A 16,333-nucleotide genomic window follows, 5' to 3' on the forward strand; every position below is an offset into this window, starting at 1 on the left:
AGTGTGTTACCATAAAGCACCAATGCTGCAGCAAGCAAAGGCTTTAGCAGCTCAGCCAGCTGCTTGTGGCTGGAAAGCCAGACAGGATGTTTGTGACTGTTGCCATGGGAACAAAGGGGCAGTCCATTCTGTACTGAGCACCGGATGTTAGCTCAGTGTGTGTGTGTCATATGACCCGTACTGGATGTACTTGGGAGGAGTTTATTCTTGCTGTTGTTGAGTGCAGACATGATTCTCTGTACTGATGTAAGAGGCAGAAATAAATGATGTAAATAGTTTTCTGTCTGCTTCTTTCCCCTCCCTGGGGACACCAAAGGGGAGAGAGGAAGAACGGTGTGTTCCTCTCATACATCTGAGAAGAATCGCCGGACCTCGCCTGCTTATCAGCAGAGGTTGGGAGACGCGGGGAGGTCGACAGGAATATCTGCCGGTGCCTACGCTTGTGGCACATTCCTCTGACCCAGGCAGAATTCCAACAGTGGTAGCAGAGGATGGTTGCGATTCATCGGACATCTGCATGAGAGGCTGGTGGATTGTCCTCCTCTGCTCCAAGGAGGAAGGCAAGCGTCTGAAAGCAGCCAGAGGCTCAACAGACAGCTGATGGAAAGAAGAGGTGTTTTCCAGAGCAACAAAGTTCAAGGTATGCTGCATTTCGGGCTAAAAGTGTGAACGCAGGAAGATTAATTCCCTGGTTCACGGAGCTGCGTTTCAAAGAAAACAAGAGCTCCGGAGAAGAAGCCTGCATTCCACAAATTTTTGTGGTAGATAAGATGTCTTATTGAAATGCATTGTTGCTAGGTAACGGTCCTGGAAATTTACTGGCAAAGGGGCTGGACTCTGAGTGTAAGCCTGGGAAAGCGAAACAAAACCAGAGAATGTTTTGGCTACAAGGTTTACGAGCTCTTGGAAGGGACTTTTCAATAGCAGCCTGAGTTTAGCTGCCAGGTGCAAAGAGCGTAAACAATTTGCAGTTTGCTGCGTGAGAAAGGAAAAAAACAACTGTTGGATTTTACAGTTTGTTTGAGAGTGTGGGCTGGAAAGCTGAAGAGGCTTGGCTTCAAGATGGATGCCAAGAAAGGAGCTTTGCCTTGCCCTCCTTCCTTAACCAATGACAATTATTCATCTTGGTCTGTAAAGATGAAGGCCCTGCTGCAGAATCAGAGGCTTTTTGATGTAATTGAAAACCCCATCCCTGCAGCACCAACCAGAGGTTGGGAGTCACAGAATGTGAGGGCCAGGACTGCTATAATTCTGTGTGTCTCAGATGATCAGTTGGTGCATGTTCAGCATTTAGAAAATGCGAAAGAGGTATGGGACACGCTGCGTACAACGCATCAGAGAGATGCTGGTTCTTCAGCGTTGCTGTATTTTGAGAAATTGACCAATCTGAGACTTGCGCCTGATGGAGATGTTCAAGCGCACCTGACAGAAATGAAGTTTCTGCATCAACAGATGGTGGAACGCAATTTCCGTCTTCAGGAGGAAGTGTTTTGCTTCATGATGATAAACAGCCTTAGCCGCACCTACAAGGTTGTTGCCAGTCAGCTTGGTTCCCTACCGGCCGCGCAGCTGACCGCGGAGAGAGTTTGTGCTGTGGTCCTGAATGAACACGACAGACTTGCTGCACTGGAAGAAAAGGACAGGGGGAGGGAAGAACAGAGTTCTAATTCCCCCACTGCTGATGCTACTGGAGAGCATGGTGTAGCATTGAGTGCTGTCCGATGCTACAATTGTGGACAGACTGGGCATCTACAGCGAAACTGTAAGAAGCCGCGCCAGTCAAGAGGAGCAAAGAGCAGCTCTACGAAGCCTCAGGCGTCAGGCAAAAGCCGTACCAAGTGCCAGGTGAAACCTGCAAAGGCTATGATGGCGAAAGGAACCACGCCAGATGTTGGGAACTCGTTCATAATTGACACGGGCGCAACGGTTCACATGTGCCCGCACAGAGGACTGTTTTCGACGTTGAAGAAGCAAAGCTTCATTGTGAAACAGGCCAACGGTCAAGAGTTGGAAGCGACTGGAATTGGGACTGTGTATCTTGAGAGTCTGAACTTGACTATAAGCAATGTTTACCTGGTTCCAGAACTGAGATTTAATCTGCTGAGCGTGTCGCAGATTGCAAAGAAAGGACTGAAACTGTCCTATGATGCTAAAAGCTGCAAGATCTACAAAGATGGAGAACTGTTTCTTACTGCCAAAGAGAAAGATGGACTGTATTTGTTGACTTTTGATCAAAGTGATTACATGAAATGTAATTCTTCTGATTCTAACGAAATCTCTATTGCAGGTGTGACCAGTGTGAGCACCAAGACCAAGAAGGTCGACAGAGCATTTCAGCGGGTGTATGCTGATGTGATTGGTCCTCTAGAACCATCTAGAGGCGGTGCAAAATATTACCTTGTGTGTGTGGATTGTTTCACTAATTATTCTTGGGTTTATATGATGGAGAAACCGCATGAAACTTTAGAAAAGTTTCAGGAGTTTTGTGACAAGGTTAAAAATATGCATGATGCTAACATTGATTGTCTTTTCACAGATGACAAACAAGTTTTTCTGTTACAGAAGTTTCAGAAGTTCCTGGATGGAAAAGGGATAGACCACAAAGTGGCAGTTTCGCAAGAAGCGTGGAACAGGGGGGTCTGTGTAAAAGTGAACAAAGAATTGCAAAAGGGGATGAATGCGCAATTGCTGAGTTCACATTTGCCACATGAATATTGGGCCGAATCGCTAGCGTCCTATCTTCATGTGTGGCTGAGAAAAGTCTCAACAGAGTTGGGATGTTCTCCTTTTGAGAAGCTGTTCAATAGAAAACCTTCTGTTGCCTACTTTAAGGTTTTCGGGTCTCATGTGAGAACAGAAGCTCCAGGTGGAGTAAAGAATGCCAGAGGCATTTTTGTGGGTTATGAAAAGGGTCTCTACAGAGTAATTTTGTCTGAATCTGGTCAGGTGATTCTCACAAAGTTCCTAGAGAGTGCTCCAAAGCAAGAGCGGATAGTACAGACATTTCCCACAGGAAACGATTCTGATGATGATGATGATGAGTTTGATCTTATTGAGTTCAGTAGTACTGATGATGACAGCGATAGCTCAGACAGCTCAGTTGTCACAGTCATTGAGAGGAAATCTCACATAATGACTAGACCCTCAGAAGAGGAGGATGAACCATTGCTTAAGCTTAGTACTGGTTCTCCAGAGAGTTCAAAGGTTGAACCAGTGAGCACAGAGGATCAGAACCTTTTACGTAGGTCTGAGAGAGCAACGAAGGGTGTACCACCCAAGAGGTATTCAAAGGAGTTTGCTAACCTTGCATATGTTGCTATTGTAAACGACCAAGGACAGATTGAAGCTGTGTCTGAGTCAGAGACAAAGGCACAACAGAGAGTTGTTAACCAAGGTAATGCGAAGTCACACAACCAGAGAGGTACATTGGTTAAACCAGTGGCGGGTAGTTCCAAGGGTGGAACTGAAACAACAGGGGAATGTTATAAATATAACAACTGTTTGTTTTCTTCTCTGGATGACGCTTTGCTCGCAGCACACATTGATACTTTAGGGGGAGTATGTTACCATAAAGCACCAATGCTGCAGCAAGCAAAGGCTTTAGCAGCTCAGCCAGCTGCTTGTGGCTGGAAAGCCAGACAGGATGTTTGTGACTGTTGCCATGGGAACAAAGGGGCAGTCCATTCTGTACTGAGCACCGGATGTTAGCTCAGTGTGTGTGTGTCATATGACCCGTACTGGATGTACTTGGGAGGAGTTTATTCTTGCTGTTGTTGAGTGCAGACATGATTCTCTGTACTGATGTAAGAGGCAGAAATAAATGATGTAAATAGTTTTCTGTCTGCTTCTTTCCCCTCCCTGGGGACACCAAAGGGGAGAGAGGAAGAACGGTGTGTTCCTCTCATACATCTGAGAAGAATCGCCGGACCTCGCCTGCTTATCAGCAGAGGTTGGGAGACGCGGGGAGGTCGACAGGAATATCTGCCGGTGCCTACGCTTGTGGCACATTCCTCTGACCCAGGCAGAATTCCAACACAGTGAAAGCAGCAACCCCTCTCACTGTTCTGGCTTCTGGGATAGCTGCGCAGCCTGCATTCACTCCATAAGACGCACACATTTTCCCCCTTACTTTTTAGGAGGGGAAAAGTGAGTTATAGAGCAAAAAATACAGTACTTCTCGTTTCAGGGATTTTCAAGGTATTTCATTTGTTTTGTGAAGGCAAAGCCCAGCTTGTTTTCAAGGCCCTTCTGGGCCAGTGACTTTCTGGACTGTTCTTGGGGCTGATCCGTTCGCCCATGGCAAGACTGACTCAAGGAGCACACAGGAAGAGAAGGAAATTCCCTCCAAGCCATCACTACCTGTCTCTGCTCCTAGATTTCTAATCCTTAAAGGGTCACAACAGCCCTTTTACTCATGAGGTCAAACTCACCTATCTCAGCCAACAACTGATCGGAGACCTTGACTCTCAGAGGCTGAGGAAGGGAAAGAAAGAGACAGTGTTGACCCACCAGCACTGGCCTCCTGAGGCCTCTCACACCCCACGACACCAGTGCAACCTGGTACGTGATATGGCTGGGGGTGGGGGGAGCGAGGAAGCCCCCGGCTGCCCCCCCATCGCTCACCGCGGTTTTCTCCAGGAAGATGTTCCAAATGTCCTTCCCAAGTCCGCGGGCTTCCTTGGGGCTCATCTGCTGGCAAACATCTGCGCACAAGTACAGCAGCTGCCGAGGAGAGAGAGAGGAGGAAGGAAGAGGAGAAAAAACACGCATCAGGGTGAGAGGGAACGGAGAGGATGAAGAAATGCCCACAAGAGAGCCGAAAAGGGTGGGGTGAGGGGGGAGAGAGGAAGTGGGCCTGGCAGGGCGTCCCCGGTATGGAGTTGCCGTGGGAGCCCCCAGGGAAGACACCATGCCAGTCCAGGATAAATGGGGGCATCTTGCCTGGCTGGAAACAGAGGAGGGATTGCAGGCGTGTTTCGCAATTCTTGCACGGGCAGGAACTAACTGTGGCAACCACAGCAAAGCGCATTTCACAGGCTGCAAGAATTACGAAGAGGCTGCTTTCTGCTGGGTCAGACCAACGGCCCATCTAATTCAGTACTGTCGACACTGATTGGCAGCCATGGCTCTCAGGGAGGGGTAGCCCTGACCTGGCAAAGTCAGGGATTGGCCTGGGATGTTCTGCACGTGCCCCACCACTGAGCCTCCAGAAATGAAGGCTGCAGTCCTCATGGCTCTAAATAAAGAACCAATTTGGAGGGGAAGACAGAAAGCTGCCATCTACCAAGTCTGTGGCCGGCAGTGGTTCTCTGGGGTCTCCATCCTCCTTTTTAGTGGGACTGAATCCTGCTCACAAGACACTTTGGTCTCTTTGTAATGTGAGAAAAAAAGTTATCTCCAAGTCTGAGGCAACAGTGAGGGCTGGGAATATCTTAATTTGAACATACACCTTATTAATACATAGGCTTAAGGCACACAACTAGAAAACTGCTTGCCTGCTATCAGCCCCCAATCTTCATGCCGGGAGCAGCTCCTCTGATTCAGAGAGTTTAATAATAATAATAATAATAATAATAATAGTAATGATAATAATAATAATAATAATAATATCCTGCCCTCCCCAGCCGAAGCCGGGCTCAGAGCAGCTAGCAACAATAAAAGTAGCACAGCATTCGAAAATCATTTCCTACCAGAGGACTCGGGTCAGCCTGAGAGAAGATGTAGCGCAGGAAGACGCCCAGGTGCGCCAGCCGTGTCTTCAGCCTCCCTAAATCCTGGAAGAGGGAGTCACACTGCAGGGAGGAGAGAGGAGAAGAAGAAGAAGAAACACGCTCAGTGGTTGCCAGACGACAACACAGGGGCCACACGGACTGCCTGTATGTTCCAGGGTACGCCTCAAAGTGCTTGTTTTGGTCCTGCAAAGCCATTGTTTGCTCAGGACCTCCAATACCTAATGGGCAGCCCAGATTCTGTGTTCATCCTCCTCATCATCAGGCCCTTCTCTGTACCCTGCCTCTGGCTGAGATCCAGAGGTTGGCCTTTTCTACTGTGCCCTGTCCCCTTAATCTCTGCCCAGGGAGGTCCTCCTGGCACATACCTTAACATCCTATCAGACCAATAATAATCATAATAATCATAACCATAATTTATTATTTATACCCCGCCCATCTGGCTGGGCTTCCCCAGCCACTCTGGGCGGCTTCCAACAGACTATTAAAATACAATAGGCTATTAAACATTAAAAGCTTCCCTAAATAGGACTGCCTTCAGATGTCTTCTAAAAGTCTGGTAATTGTTCTCTTTGACATCTGGTGAGAGGGCGTTCCATAGGGTGGGTGCCACTACCAAGAAGGCCCATCCTATCAGCGTCCCATTCAGAAATGCAGATTCTCTGGGGCTTTTGAGGGGTTACGATCTGACATTGGGAGTGGGGTGGGGGTGGCCTTAGAGAGGTAGTGTATTCTTAAACCTGACAAATGTCTTTACATAGTGTATGTATGTTTCTCAGAGGCATTTTGCACTTGGCAGCTAATAAAAATTAATAATAATAGTAATATTTTAAAATTCTGAATAGGAGATGCCTTGGCCAACCAGCAAACCCCATCCTACCCTACTATTAGAAGGCCTGTTACCGCTCCCACCCCCCCACCAAGAAAGCACGGGTGAGGCAGGGATGGTGTTACTACCTCATTGTTGAAGTATCCCGGGTCGTAATCTTCCTCTGGACCAATGATGAGCGGCCTCAGCGTCCGATCCGAGCCCTGCAAAAGGTCATTTATCAGGGTGAGACACATCACAAACTGCGGAGGAAGACCCACAAGTTGTTGGGGTTTTTTTTGGGGGGGGGGGGGAAGAAGCTGAGAATAGTTATGTCTCAGCTTTATTATCTAAAATGGAAGTTTCAGAAGGAGAGCAAGCTGGTGTTATTATATGTGTATTTAATGGTCTCTGATGGGTAAGGTCTGTATTCACTACTGTTGTTTTAGAAATCTGAAACAGAAAAGGGGGAAAACACCATCCCAGAATAACACCCCCCCCCCACACACAAAGAAAGTTCCTACCCACCTTGTGGTCATGGGGTGGGCGAGAATCAAAATCGCAGCTAAAGGGTTGGGAAGCTCAAGGGCATGAGTAGGCAACCTAAGGCCCGGGGGCCTGATCCGGCCCAATCACCTTCTCAATCTGCCCTGTGGACGGTCTGGGAATCAGCGTGTTTTTACATGAGTAGAATGTGTCCTTTTATTTAAAATGCATCTCTGGGTTATTTGTGGGGCCTGCCTGGTGTTTTTACATGAGTAGAATGTGTGCTTTTATTTAAAATGCATCTCTAGGTTATTTGTGGGGCATAGGAATTCGTTCATTTCCCCCCCAAAAATATAGTCTGGCTCCCCACAAGGGATAGTGGACTGGCCCCCTGCTGAAAAAGTTTGCTGGCCCCTGCTCAAGGGGCTCAGAAAAGCGAGAGAGGCAGGGGTAATTTTTCAAGGGGTGCTTTTAAAAATGGGGAAGTGTGGGGGGGGCAGGAAGTCCGGACCCTCACCTGTTCTGCGGAGGGGGAGAATGGCGTGTCTGAGCCCTGGCGCCGATGGTGCTGGAACATTCTGGAGGTGATGACTGGGGAGGTGTGGGGGCTGTCCAAGCCGGGGTCAGACAGGACCGAATTCCGGTTCAGGGAGATCTGCTCCAGGAAGAGAAATTGCATTACTGAGACCACCCACACCCACACACCACTTTCATTACCGGCCCAAGGAAGCCGAACCCCAAGCACCCCCTTCAGCACTTGCCTCGCTGACGGAGGGGAACCGCTCTGTGCCAGAGTCCATGCCACTGTCACCGTCCTGAGAGTCCAAGGAGAGGCGTCCTGGAGAATGCAGAAGGGGGGACAACGACACAGTTAAGAGCCCGGGCAGAAACTAAGAAACTTGGGGTGGGGCCTCCAAACTGTCAGTATTTGACAGGAGAGATTCAAGGACATACCAGAACATAAGGAGAGCCTGGCCGCTACTGAATCATGTCAAAGTGGGTTGGACTAAATGACCCCTGGGGTCCCTTCCAACTCCCTAGAATTCTGTGATCTAGTCCAGCACCCTGTCAACACAGTTCCTTAAGAACCTAGAAATCGAGACAGACTGCCTCTGCACCTGGGGCTTCCTCCTCCTCGAACCGCTTCCATCCCAGAAGGAACTTTCAACCAACAATGAGCACATGACTTTGCTTATTTCCTCCTCCCTCCTAATCCATTTTCCTTTTGTGCCGAGTCTTTTTAGATTGGAAGCCTGAAGCGGGGCAGAGACAGGCAGTCTTGTCTGTAAGCTGTTCTGGAGAGTTTTGTGTGTGTGTGTCTGTGTGCTGGGTTGAAGAGTAGGATAAAGAAAATGCGTAAATGAATTTTGCACACTTCTATGCATAGGGAATTTGTTTTTTCCATTATGTTCCCTAAATGTAGAAGAACAGCAAATAAGGAAGAAAGCTCAGCTAGCCCTGACCCCCTTGACACACACAAACTCACACCGTTTCTGAAAACAAGGCCCACAAATCAGTGGGAACCCCCTTTGCTGCTTGGAAGGAGGTAGGTGCAGCGGCTGTCTGGCCCTGGCATCCTGTCCCACAGAACAACTCACCATCGGTGACCCGGGAGCTGCTGAAGTCACTGAATAGCCGGGTGGTGGAATCCTGAAAGGGAAAGAGGTTGAGAGCTCAGGATCAGACTGACCCTCCCTGTAAGAATGGTGGGAGGATGGAGAAAAGCAACACTGGGATCAATCCTAAGACTATCGGAAGGGCCTGGCTTCCAAAGGGGACCCAGCTAGTCCTGCCTCCTGGTCTCACAGTGGCCAAATGCCCCCAAGAACCTAGACTGCTTCTGAACATAAGAAGAGTCTGGCTGCTGCTGGATCAGGCCAGCTGCCCTCATGGTGGCTGACCAGATGCCCCAAAGCGAGGCCCACAAGCAAGACCTGAGAGCAACAGCAACACTCTCCCCAGGCATTTCAAAATTATTTTAGAAAGACCTGCATTGGCTCCCAGTACGTTTCCGAGCACAATTCAAAGTGTTGGTGCTGACCTTGAAAGCCCTAAATGGCCTCGAGCCCAGTATACCTGAAGGAGCGTCTCCACCCCCATCGTTCTTCCCGGACATTGAGGTCCAGCTCCAAGGGCCTTCTGGCAGTTCCCTCACTGCGAGATGCAAAGCTACAGGGAACCAGGCAGAGGGCCTTCTCGGTGGTGGCGCCTGCCCTGTGGAACGCCCTCCCACCAGATGTCAAAGAGAAGAACAACTACCAGACTTTTAGAAGACATCTGAAGGCAGCCCTGTTTAGGGAAGCTTTTAATGTTTGATGTATTACGGTTTTTTAATATTTTGTTGGAAGCCGCCCAGAGTGGCTGGGGAAGCCCAGCCAGATGGGCAGGGTATAAATAATAAATTATTATTATTATTATTATTATTATTATTATTATTATTATTACTACTACTACTATCATCATCATCATTATTATAATGGTACCTCAGGTTAAGTACTTAATTCATTCCGGAGGTCCGTTCTTAACCTGAAACTGTTCTTAACCTGAAGCACCACTTTAGCTAATGGGGCCTCCCGCTGCTGCTGTGCCGCCAGAGCACGATTTCTGTTCTCATCCTGAAGCAAAGTTCTTAACCTGAAGCACTATTTCTGGGTTAGCGGAGTCTGTAACCTGAAGCGTATGTAACCCAAGGTAACACTGTATTATCATTATAGAATAATTACTTTATAAGGGACGAAAACCTGATGTGGCAAGATGCATTCCCCACTGGGGACTGAGCATATTTGTTCTGTGGCTGCAGAATGCCAACTGAAATTTGGGGGAGAAAAACAGGGCTCCAGGTGGGAGAGGAGAATGGGATGGAGGAGTGTGTGGCTGGCAGCCGCCCACAACAGGAGAACTGCGTCCTGCTCTGTTTGGATGGAGCATGGCGTGCTCTGTGGGCGACACAGGATCTCTCATCACCAACTTCCACTGTCTGCTGAGCATCGCCAGCCTGTCACAACCTTCACCCATCCTCACTGCAGCTGACGGTCCACGCTGCCCCCTCCGCAACACAGCCACTCACTCACCAGAAACCCTCCTGTCTCTTGGCGGATCTTGTGCTGCAGCTGATTGACTCTCCGGCGAGCGCCTTCAATCTGCTCCTCGATCAGGGAAGCCGGATTCCGATTGTAGGCCTCGTAGCAACGCTGTTCCAGGGTGGAAGGCAGGTACCAAGATTACAGGTTGCTTTTTCAAAAGAGAGATCCAACTGGTGGCCGTCAACCCCCCCCCCCGACTGACAGGGAGCCAAGGCTGTCCAGTAGATTTTGCAAAGGGCTAGCAAAACATAAAGCATTGGCCAAGATCACTGTGGCGATCACACAGGGTCCCCGGGTGTTTAACGGTCTATTGATCCCTGTGATCGCCCTGTGATCACTTCCCCGCTGCCACCAACCCATTACTCTCAGGTAAAACACTGAGTCCAGAGACAGTTGTTAAAAGTGAACCAAAAAAACCAAGTTTATTTTACAAACGTTAACAAGTTTATGGTTTCTCAGATAATATTCCCATCAGTATCTTAACTTTAGTTTCTTTACCGGCCTATCCCTTCCTAATACCTTCTGGCTGATTATCTCAGCTGTTTGACTGCCTCCTCTTAACAAATTCTCTCCCTCTCTCACACCAGACTAGCCAACCCACAGACCTATCCTCTCTGTCTCTTCTCACTCCAGACTGTCTTCTCAACCACCCTAACTCTAACTCCCCCCAAAACCTATGTGCTTAAACCTTCTACACAGTTAACTCTGCCCATTGGGTTCCCATTGGTTAGTCATTTTACAATTAGTTAAGCCTTTCTTTATGAACCCAGTATGATGTCACACACCTAGGAAGGAAACCGCCACAATCATCAATTCAAAAAAGTGATGGCCGCCGTCCCAGTTGTTAGAATTGGTTGAGACAAGGAGGGCAGGGGGCTGGTTTCTGCACACAGACAGAAAACCCCTCCGATTTGCAAGAGGGTGGCAGTAAGAGAAACAGCAACATGGGTTAACCGCTGGCTTCAAACGGGGGGAGATCAGGCAAGTTGTGGGGCTCCAACTCCCAGCAGCAGCAGCAGCAGCGGCCAGGATGACCAATGGTCAGGGAATCCAGCAACACCCAGAGGCCTCAGTCCTGCCTGTATCCCACCACCCCACAAGCACTTAAAGGTAAAGGGACCCCTGACTATTAGGCCCAGTCGTGGCCAACTCTGGGGTTGCGGCGCTCATCTCGCTTTACTGGCCAGGGGAGCCGGCGTACAGCTTCTGGGTCATGTGGCCAGCATGACTAAGCCGCTTCTGGCGAACCAGAGCAGCGCACGGAAACGCCGTTTACCTTCCTGCCGGAGTGGTGCCTATTGATCTACTTGCACTTGCTTTTGAACTGCGAGGTTGGCAGGAGCAGGGACCGTGCAACGGGAGCTCACCCCGTTGCGGAGATTCGAACCACCGACCTTCTGATCAGCAAGCCCTAGGCCCTGTGGTTTAACCCACAGCGCCACCCGCGTCCCTCCACAAGCACTTACAAGCCCAAAAGGGCCCTGTGGCTCCGCAAGAGAGCCCAGTGCAGTGAACTGGGAAGGGGGTCCCATTCCACCACAATGAACTGCTCTGCTGCGGGCAAGTCCCCAGGCTGAGGAGGCAAGCAAAACCACCATGTCAGGTCCAGCAGAGCCCCACTCCACTCCCCTGGATGGACCATCTGTCAGAGATTCTTCATCTGTGATTCCTTCACCGCAGAGGGCTGGAGTAGATGACCTTTGGAGGGCCCCTCCAACCCTTCAATGCTAAGATCCTATGATTCCTACCTGCAGCTCTGCCTCCTCCTGCCTCAGCATGTTCCGGAGAATCTGTGTTGCGTGCTTCTGGACTTCTGGATCCTAAGTTTTCGAAAAGGCCGCAGTGGGGAGGAAGCAAGGTCAGTTAAGGCTGCCTACGGCCTCTGCCCTGTCCTCCAGCCCCACTGCACAGGACCCCCCCTCTCATACCTGCAGTGGCTTTGGCCCCGTGATGCGCTGCGGCGGAGGCAGCGGTGGCGGAGGGGGCGGAGGGGGGCACGCAGGTGTGACCTGAGGAGCCCCTGGCTGGTGCCCATCCTGCTGGGAGCCCAGGAACCCCACGGAGGCAGGAGGGGAGCCCAAGAGGGTGAGAGCGACGTAAGCACCGGCTGGGGGGAGCAGTGAGGGGGGAGGTCAGAAAGGGACAAGACAGAAAGAAAGATTCGTGTTAAAAACATGAGCCGTTTGGCGGTCCCCGTTTCCCTGGGGGGGGGGGGCACACGCCCACCAGACCAAATGAACCATAACCCCCAGATTTCATTCATAGGACCCTAGTACCTACAGAACTGCCTCTCCTGGTCTGCCCCGCGGAGGACCTTAAGGTCCACAAATAAAAACACTTTGGTGGTCCTGAGCCTCAAGGTGGTTAGATTGCTCTCAACTAGGGCCAGGGGCTTTTCAGTACTGGCCCCGACTTGGTGGACCGCTCTGTCACAAGAGACCAGGGCCCTGCGGGACTTGACATCTTTCCGCAGGGCCTGCAAGACCGAGCTGTTCCGCCTGGCCTTTGATTTGGACTCCGTCTGACCCTTATGTTTTCCTCCCCTTACGGTTTTGATTTATGGGCTACTTGTAAAATGAGGCTGCATTTTAAATTGCATTTTAACCCATATTTTAAATTTGTTTTTTTTTTCTCTCCCCCCCCCCCCCCGCCATTATGTTTTCATTGTCATTTTACTGGTGTTAGCCACCCTGAGCCTGGCTCTGGCCGGGGAGGGTGGGGTATAAATAAAAATGATGATGATGATGATGATGATGATGATTATTTCAAGCATCTGTAGAACTGAGATATGAAGCAAAATGTGTGCAAACGAAGCGTTTCACAACAACAAGAAGAGTCTGCTGAATCAGGCCAATGGGCCATCTAGTCCAGCATTCTGTTCTCACAGTGGTTGACCAGATGCCCCAAGCAGGAACTGAGCAGTCTCCCCTCATGAGGTTTCCAGCAACTAACATTCAGAAGCAATGCTGGCTCCTGCAGCAGAGAGTTCCATAGTGTAACTATGCACTCATTTTTTTCACCAGCCTTTCCCCCTTTTCTGTCCCTCAAAGAAATTCCCGTACCTACGGGACCGCCTCTCCTGGTATGTCCCACTGAGGACCTGACAGTCTTCAAAAAAAAAAACCATCTTGGAGGTCCCAGGCCACAGGGAGGCTAGGCTGGCCTCAACCAGAGCCAGGGCTTTTCCGGCTGTGGCCCCGATCTGGTGGAACGCTTTGTCCCAAGAGACTAGGGCCCTGCGGGACTTGACATCTTTCCGCAGGGCCTGCAAGACGGAGCTGTTCCACCAGGCCTTTGGCCAAGGCACAGTCTGACCCCCTCCTTTGGCAATCCTCACAGAACTCTAGCCCAATGGTTGCCATTAATTTGATTTTGAATTGATTTTAAAATGAATTGATTTGAGAATGCTGTGTTATTTTTATTGTTGTTAGCCGCTCTGAGCCCGGCTTTGGCTGAGGAGGGCAGGATGTAAATAAAATTTTATTATTATTATTATTATGTGCCCACATGGGTCTTCAGTACCCTTGCTGGGGAGTTTCTCCAACCTTCTTGCCAAGGGCACAAACACACACACACTGCCCCCATATTCCCCAGAAGGGCTAAAAGCCGGTGTTTTAATTCAGTGCCTGCCGGCATGGCCCACTCACATTTTATGAGCTTCACGACTTCCAGGTGGGAGCTGTTGGTCACCATCGTCCCGTTCACCTGGCACAAGAAGAGAGGGAATCAGAGGGTGCTGGGGGAGTCATGCTGGAGAGACAACAGGCTCCCTCCACACCCCCCCACCATATGCCCCTGGCATCTTAAGAGACGGAGGTCTCCTCTTGGACGCCCAGGACCAGGCACGTCCTCAGAGCCAGCCTGGCGCTTGCTCTGGAGAGAAACTGGTTCAAATCCCTGCTCATCCATCGCAACCCTTGCTGAACGACCTCGGGATGGTCGCTCCACCTTGCAGTGTAGTTGTGAGGGGAAGGAACGGGGTTAAGACAGAAGAGACAACACCTTCAGGTCCTTGGAAGAAGGATGGGGAGCAAATGAGATGCAAACTTTTCCTGGGGCAGTAATTTTTAGGAAGGGATGCTTGCCCAAGGGCGAGGGAGGTGCTCAGGAGAATGGCAGAATGGGTTGTTTTTCTACCTGGGTAAGTTCAGAACTACTCACTTTGACAATCCGGTCACCCTCCTGAACGCCAGCCTTCATGGCGGCCCCCCCTGTGGAAACAGCAGCGCAAAACACGACACAGGAGACAGACAGACTTTTGAGATTATGCCATAAATAATCTGCAGGTGTTGTGTATTTTTTATTCTTATTTTCCCCACACCATTTGCATGTTTATTTTGCTAGCCAGGATCTTAAAACCGCAGCTGGATTCGAGTTCATGATCCTGGCCCTAAAATGGACATTAAACCATAGTTCCCTCTTCCAGATGAAAAAAGAAACTGTGATTTTGAACAGGAGAGGTTCAAAGCACTGAAGCCGCTGTGTGAAGAGAGGGCTGTGTGTACAAGTGTGATAATGATTCCTAGCTTATAAAACCATGGGCTGTGGAGCCAGGAGTGTTGTGTTCAAACCGGGCCGTTATGTTGCAGTCCTTACACCAGTCCTTTAAGGTAGAACATGATTACCCCCACGTTGCAGATGGGAACTGGCAAAGGCTGCCAGCCCACTTTCCAAGTTAAATCCAGTTCCTGTTTCTGTGGAGGGTTGAGTCAGGGGAAGGAGGCAGGGGCCTGTGAGCAGAGGCCAGGGCCCAAGGCCCACACCCCAACTCCCCACACTGCTCACCTGGCCGTACAGACTGCACCAAGACGATCCTGTCCCCACTGACGGTGAAGCCAAAGCCATGCTGGTCTTTCTGGATAATGACGCAACGCTGGACCAAACCTTGGAGGAGGAGGAAGAAGAAAACAGAAGACCAAGGCTTATTATTCTGTTCCTCCACAAAGTTCAGGCAAGAGCCCGCCTGCTCAAGAGCCGGGGCAGCAAGCGTGGCACTGAAAGGCTTCCGGGGGAACGGACTTGATTTGGCGCAGCTCTGAGAAGCAGCCAAGAGCGACCAGGGAGCCCCTCACTGCTGCTGCCCTTCTTCCCGCCTCTCCCCCGGGAGAAAAAAGGGCTCACCTGTTGTTTCGCTGGAGTCGGATGGCTGACGGCGGTGGCCAGGAGAGCGCCGTTCTGGAGCTGAGTCGCCCAGGGAAGACAGGCTGCTCAACCTGCAGATGGAGAGAGAGAGAAGGAAGGGACTGAGAGAAGGAGCAAAGCAACGGGGAGAGGGTTGCAGCAAGCCAGCGACTGCCAACCGAGCGCCCACCAGATGTTTTGGGCTGGTGGGAGTTGCAGTCCACATCTGGCTGGCCACGGCTGCAACAGGCCACTTCTGACCCATTGTATATACCTCGGCTGAGACAAACAGGAACCTAGTACTTTGTAATAAGCAGATCCTGTTCCTCCTTGGCAGAACCCCTGCTCCCTTAAATTCAGCACTAAGCTCTCCTCAACACTGCAGGAATTGCGCCAGCCCATGTGGAAACAGGGACTGTGAGGTTTTCATCGCTGGGGCCGACGCTTCTCCTCTCACTACTGCCCCAAGAGCAGAAGATGTAAGTGGGTATCCCAAGTTGCAAGGAGGTTCAAGATGCCCTCTGGCTGGCCCACAGAGCCTGGAGATCACCAGCCAGGCCATCGCAAGGTGCCTGAGGATTCCTGGTCCTTTATAGAAGCTTCTGAGCCACATGGGGCCATTTGGAATGGCCCCCAAGGCAAGCCAGCAGAGGGATGGTCACCTTCAACCTCTGCTTTCCCTCTGACCTCCTGTGGCCACGGCTGCCCTTCCCTGTTGTTTTCTGCCTCTGGCCTGGCCAGGCCTGGCCCCCAGGGACAACCAAGGCCGCCCCAGCATCCATGGCCAACCCCCACAAGGAGTTGATGCAATGCAGCAGACTTCAAAGACCAGTGGAAAGCGGAAGGGGCAACCACACACACGCACACTTCTGAGGGACGCCATTCCTGGTGGTTTTACATGGACAGCCAGTGGTGGAGGGGTCAAGGAGCCATGAACGTGTGACAACATGAGCAGGAGGAGGGGAAGGGCGTGCAAGCAGCCACGTTGAACACACACACACACACACACACACACACACACAGCAAGAGGCAGAGGAACATCTGACATCTTACCAGGCTGCAATGGGGCTGATGAAAGGACACAAGACAAAGCAGCGATGGGTGGA

The 16,333-nt window shown here is 50.5% G+C and overlaps 1 protein-coding gene and 1 long non-coding RNA gene across 6 annotated transcripts in view; one reads left to right on the forward strand and one right to left on the reverse strand.

Annotated features, from left to right (window-relative positions):
- LOC308465851 overlaps positions 1 to 16,333 on the forward strand; it is a 204,064-nt gene that overhangs the window by 103,436 nt on the left and 84,295 nt on the right. The window lies entirely within an intron of this gene.
- ARHGEF11 (Rho guanine nucleotide exchange factor 11) overlaps positions 1 to 16,333 on the reverse strand; it is a 69,683-nt gene that overhangs the window by 29,786 nt on the left and 23,564 nt on the right. For all 5 annotated transcript variants that reach the window (XM_080985975.1, XM_080985978.1, XM_080985977.1 and 2 more), the window contains 14 exons: positions 15,228 to 15,319; positions 14,892 to 14,990; positions 14,268 to 14,317; positions 13,754 to 13,811; positions 12,035 to 12,213; positions 11,855 to 11,926; positions 10,095 to 10,214; positions 8,622 to 8,673; positions 7,785 to 7,861; positions 7,541 to 7,678; positions 6,687 to 6,761; positions 5,691 to 5,792; positions 4,624 to 4,722; positions 4,431 to 4,473 (listed from right to left, as the gene is read on the reverse strand). In XM_080985975.1, the coding sequence (XP_080842101.1) occupies positions 4,431 to 4,473; positions 4,624 to 4,722; positions 5,691 to 5,792; positions 6,687 to 6,761; positions 7,541 to 7,678; positions 7,785 to 7,861; positions 8,622 to 8,673; positions 10,095 to 10,214; positions 11,855 to 11,926; positions 12,035 to 12,213; positions 13,754 to 13,811; positions 14,268 to 14,317; positions 14,892 to 14,990; positions 15,228 to 15,319 (1,256 nt within the window). The remainder of the gene's footprint in view (positions 1 to 4,430; positions 4,474 to 4,623; positions 4,723 to 5,690; positions 5,793 to 6,686; positions 6,762 to 7,540; positions 7,679 to 7,784; positions 7,862 to 8,621; positions 8,674 to 10,094; positions 10,215 to 11,854; positions 11,927 to 12,034; positions 12,214 to 13,753; positions 13,812 to 14,267; positions 14,318 to 14,891; positions 14,991 to 15,227; positions 15,320 to 16,333) is intronic.

Source organism: Podarcis pityusensis, assembly GCF_964106645.2.
Source record: "Podarcis pityusensis genome assembly, chromosome: 16".
Taxonomy (NCBI): domain Eukaryota; kingdom Metazoa; phylum Chordata; class Lepidosauria; order Squamata; family Lacertidae; genus Podarcis; species Podarcis pityusensis.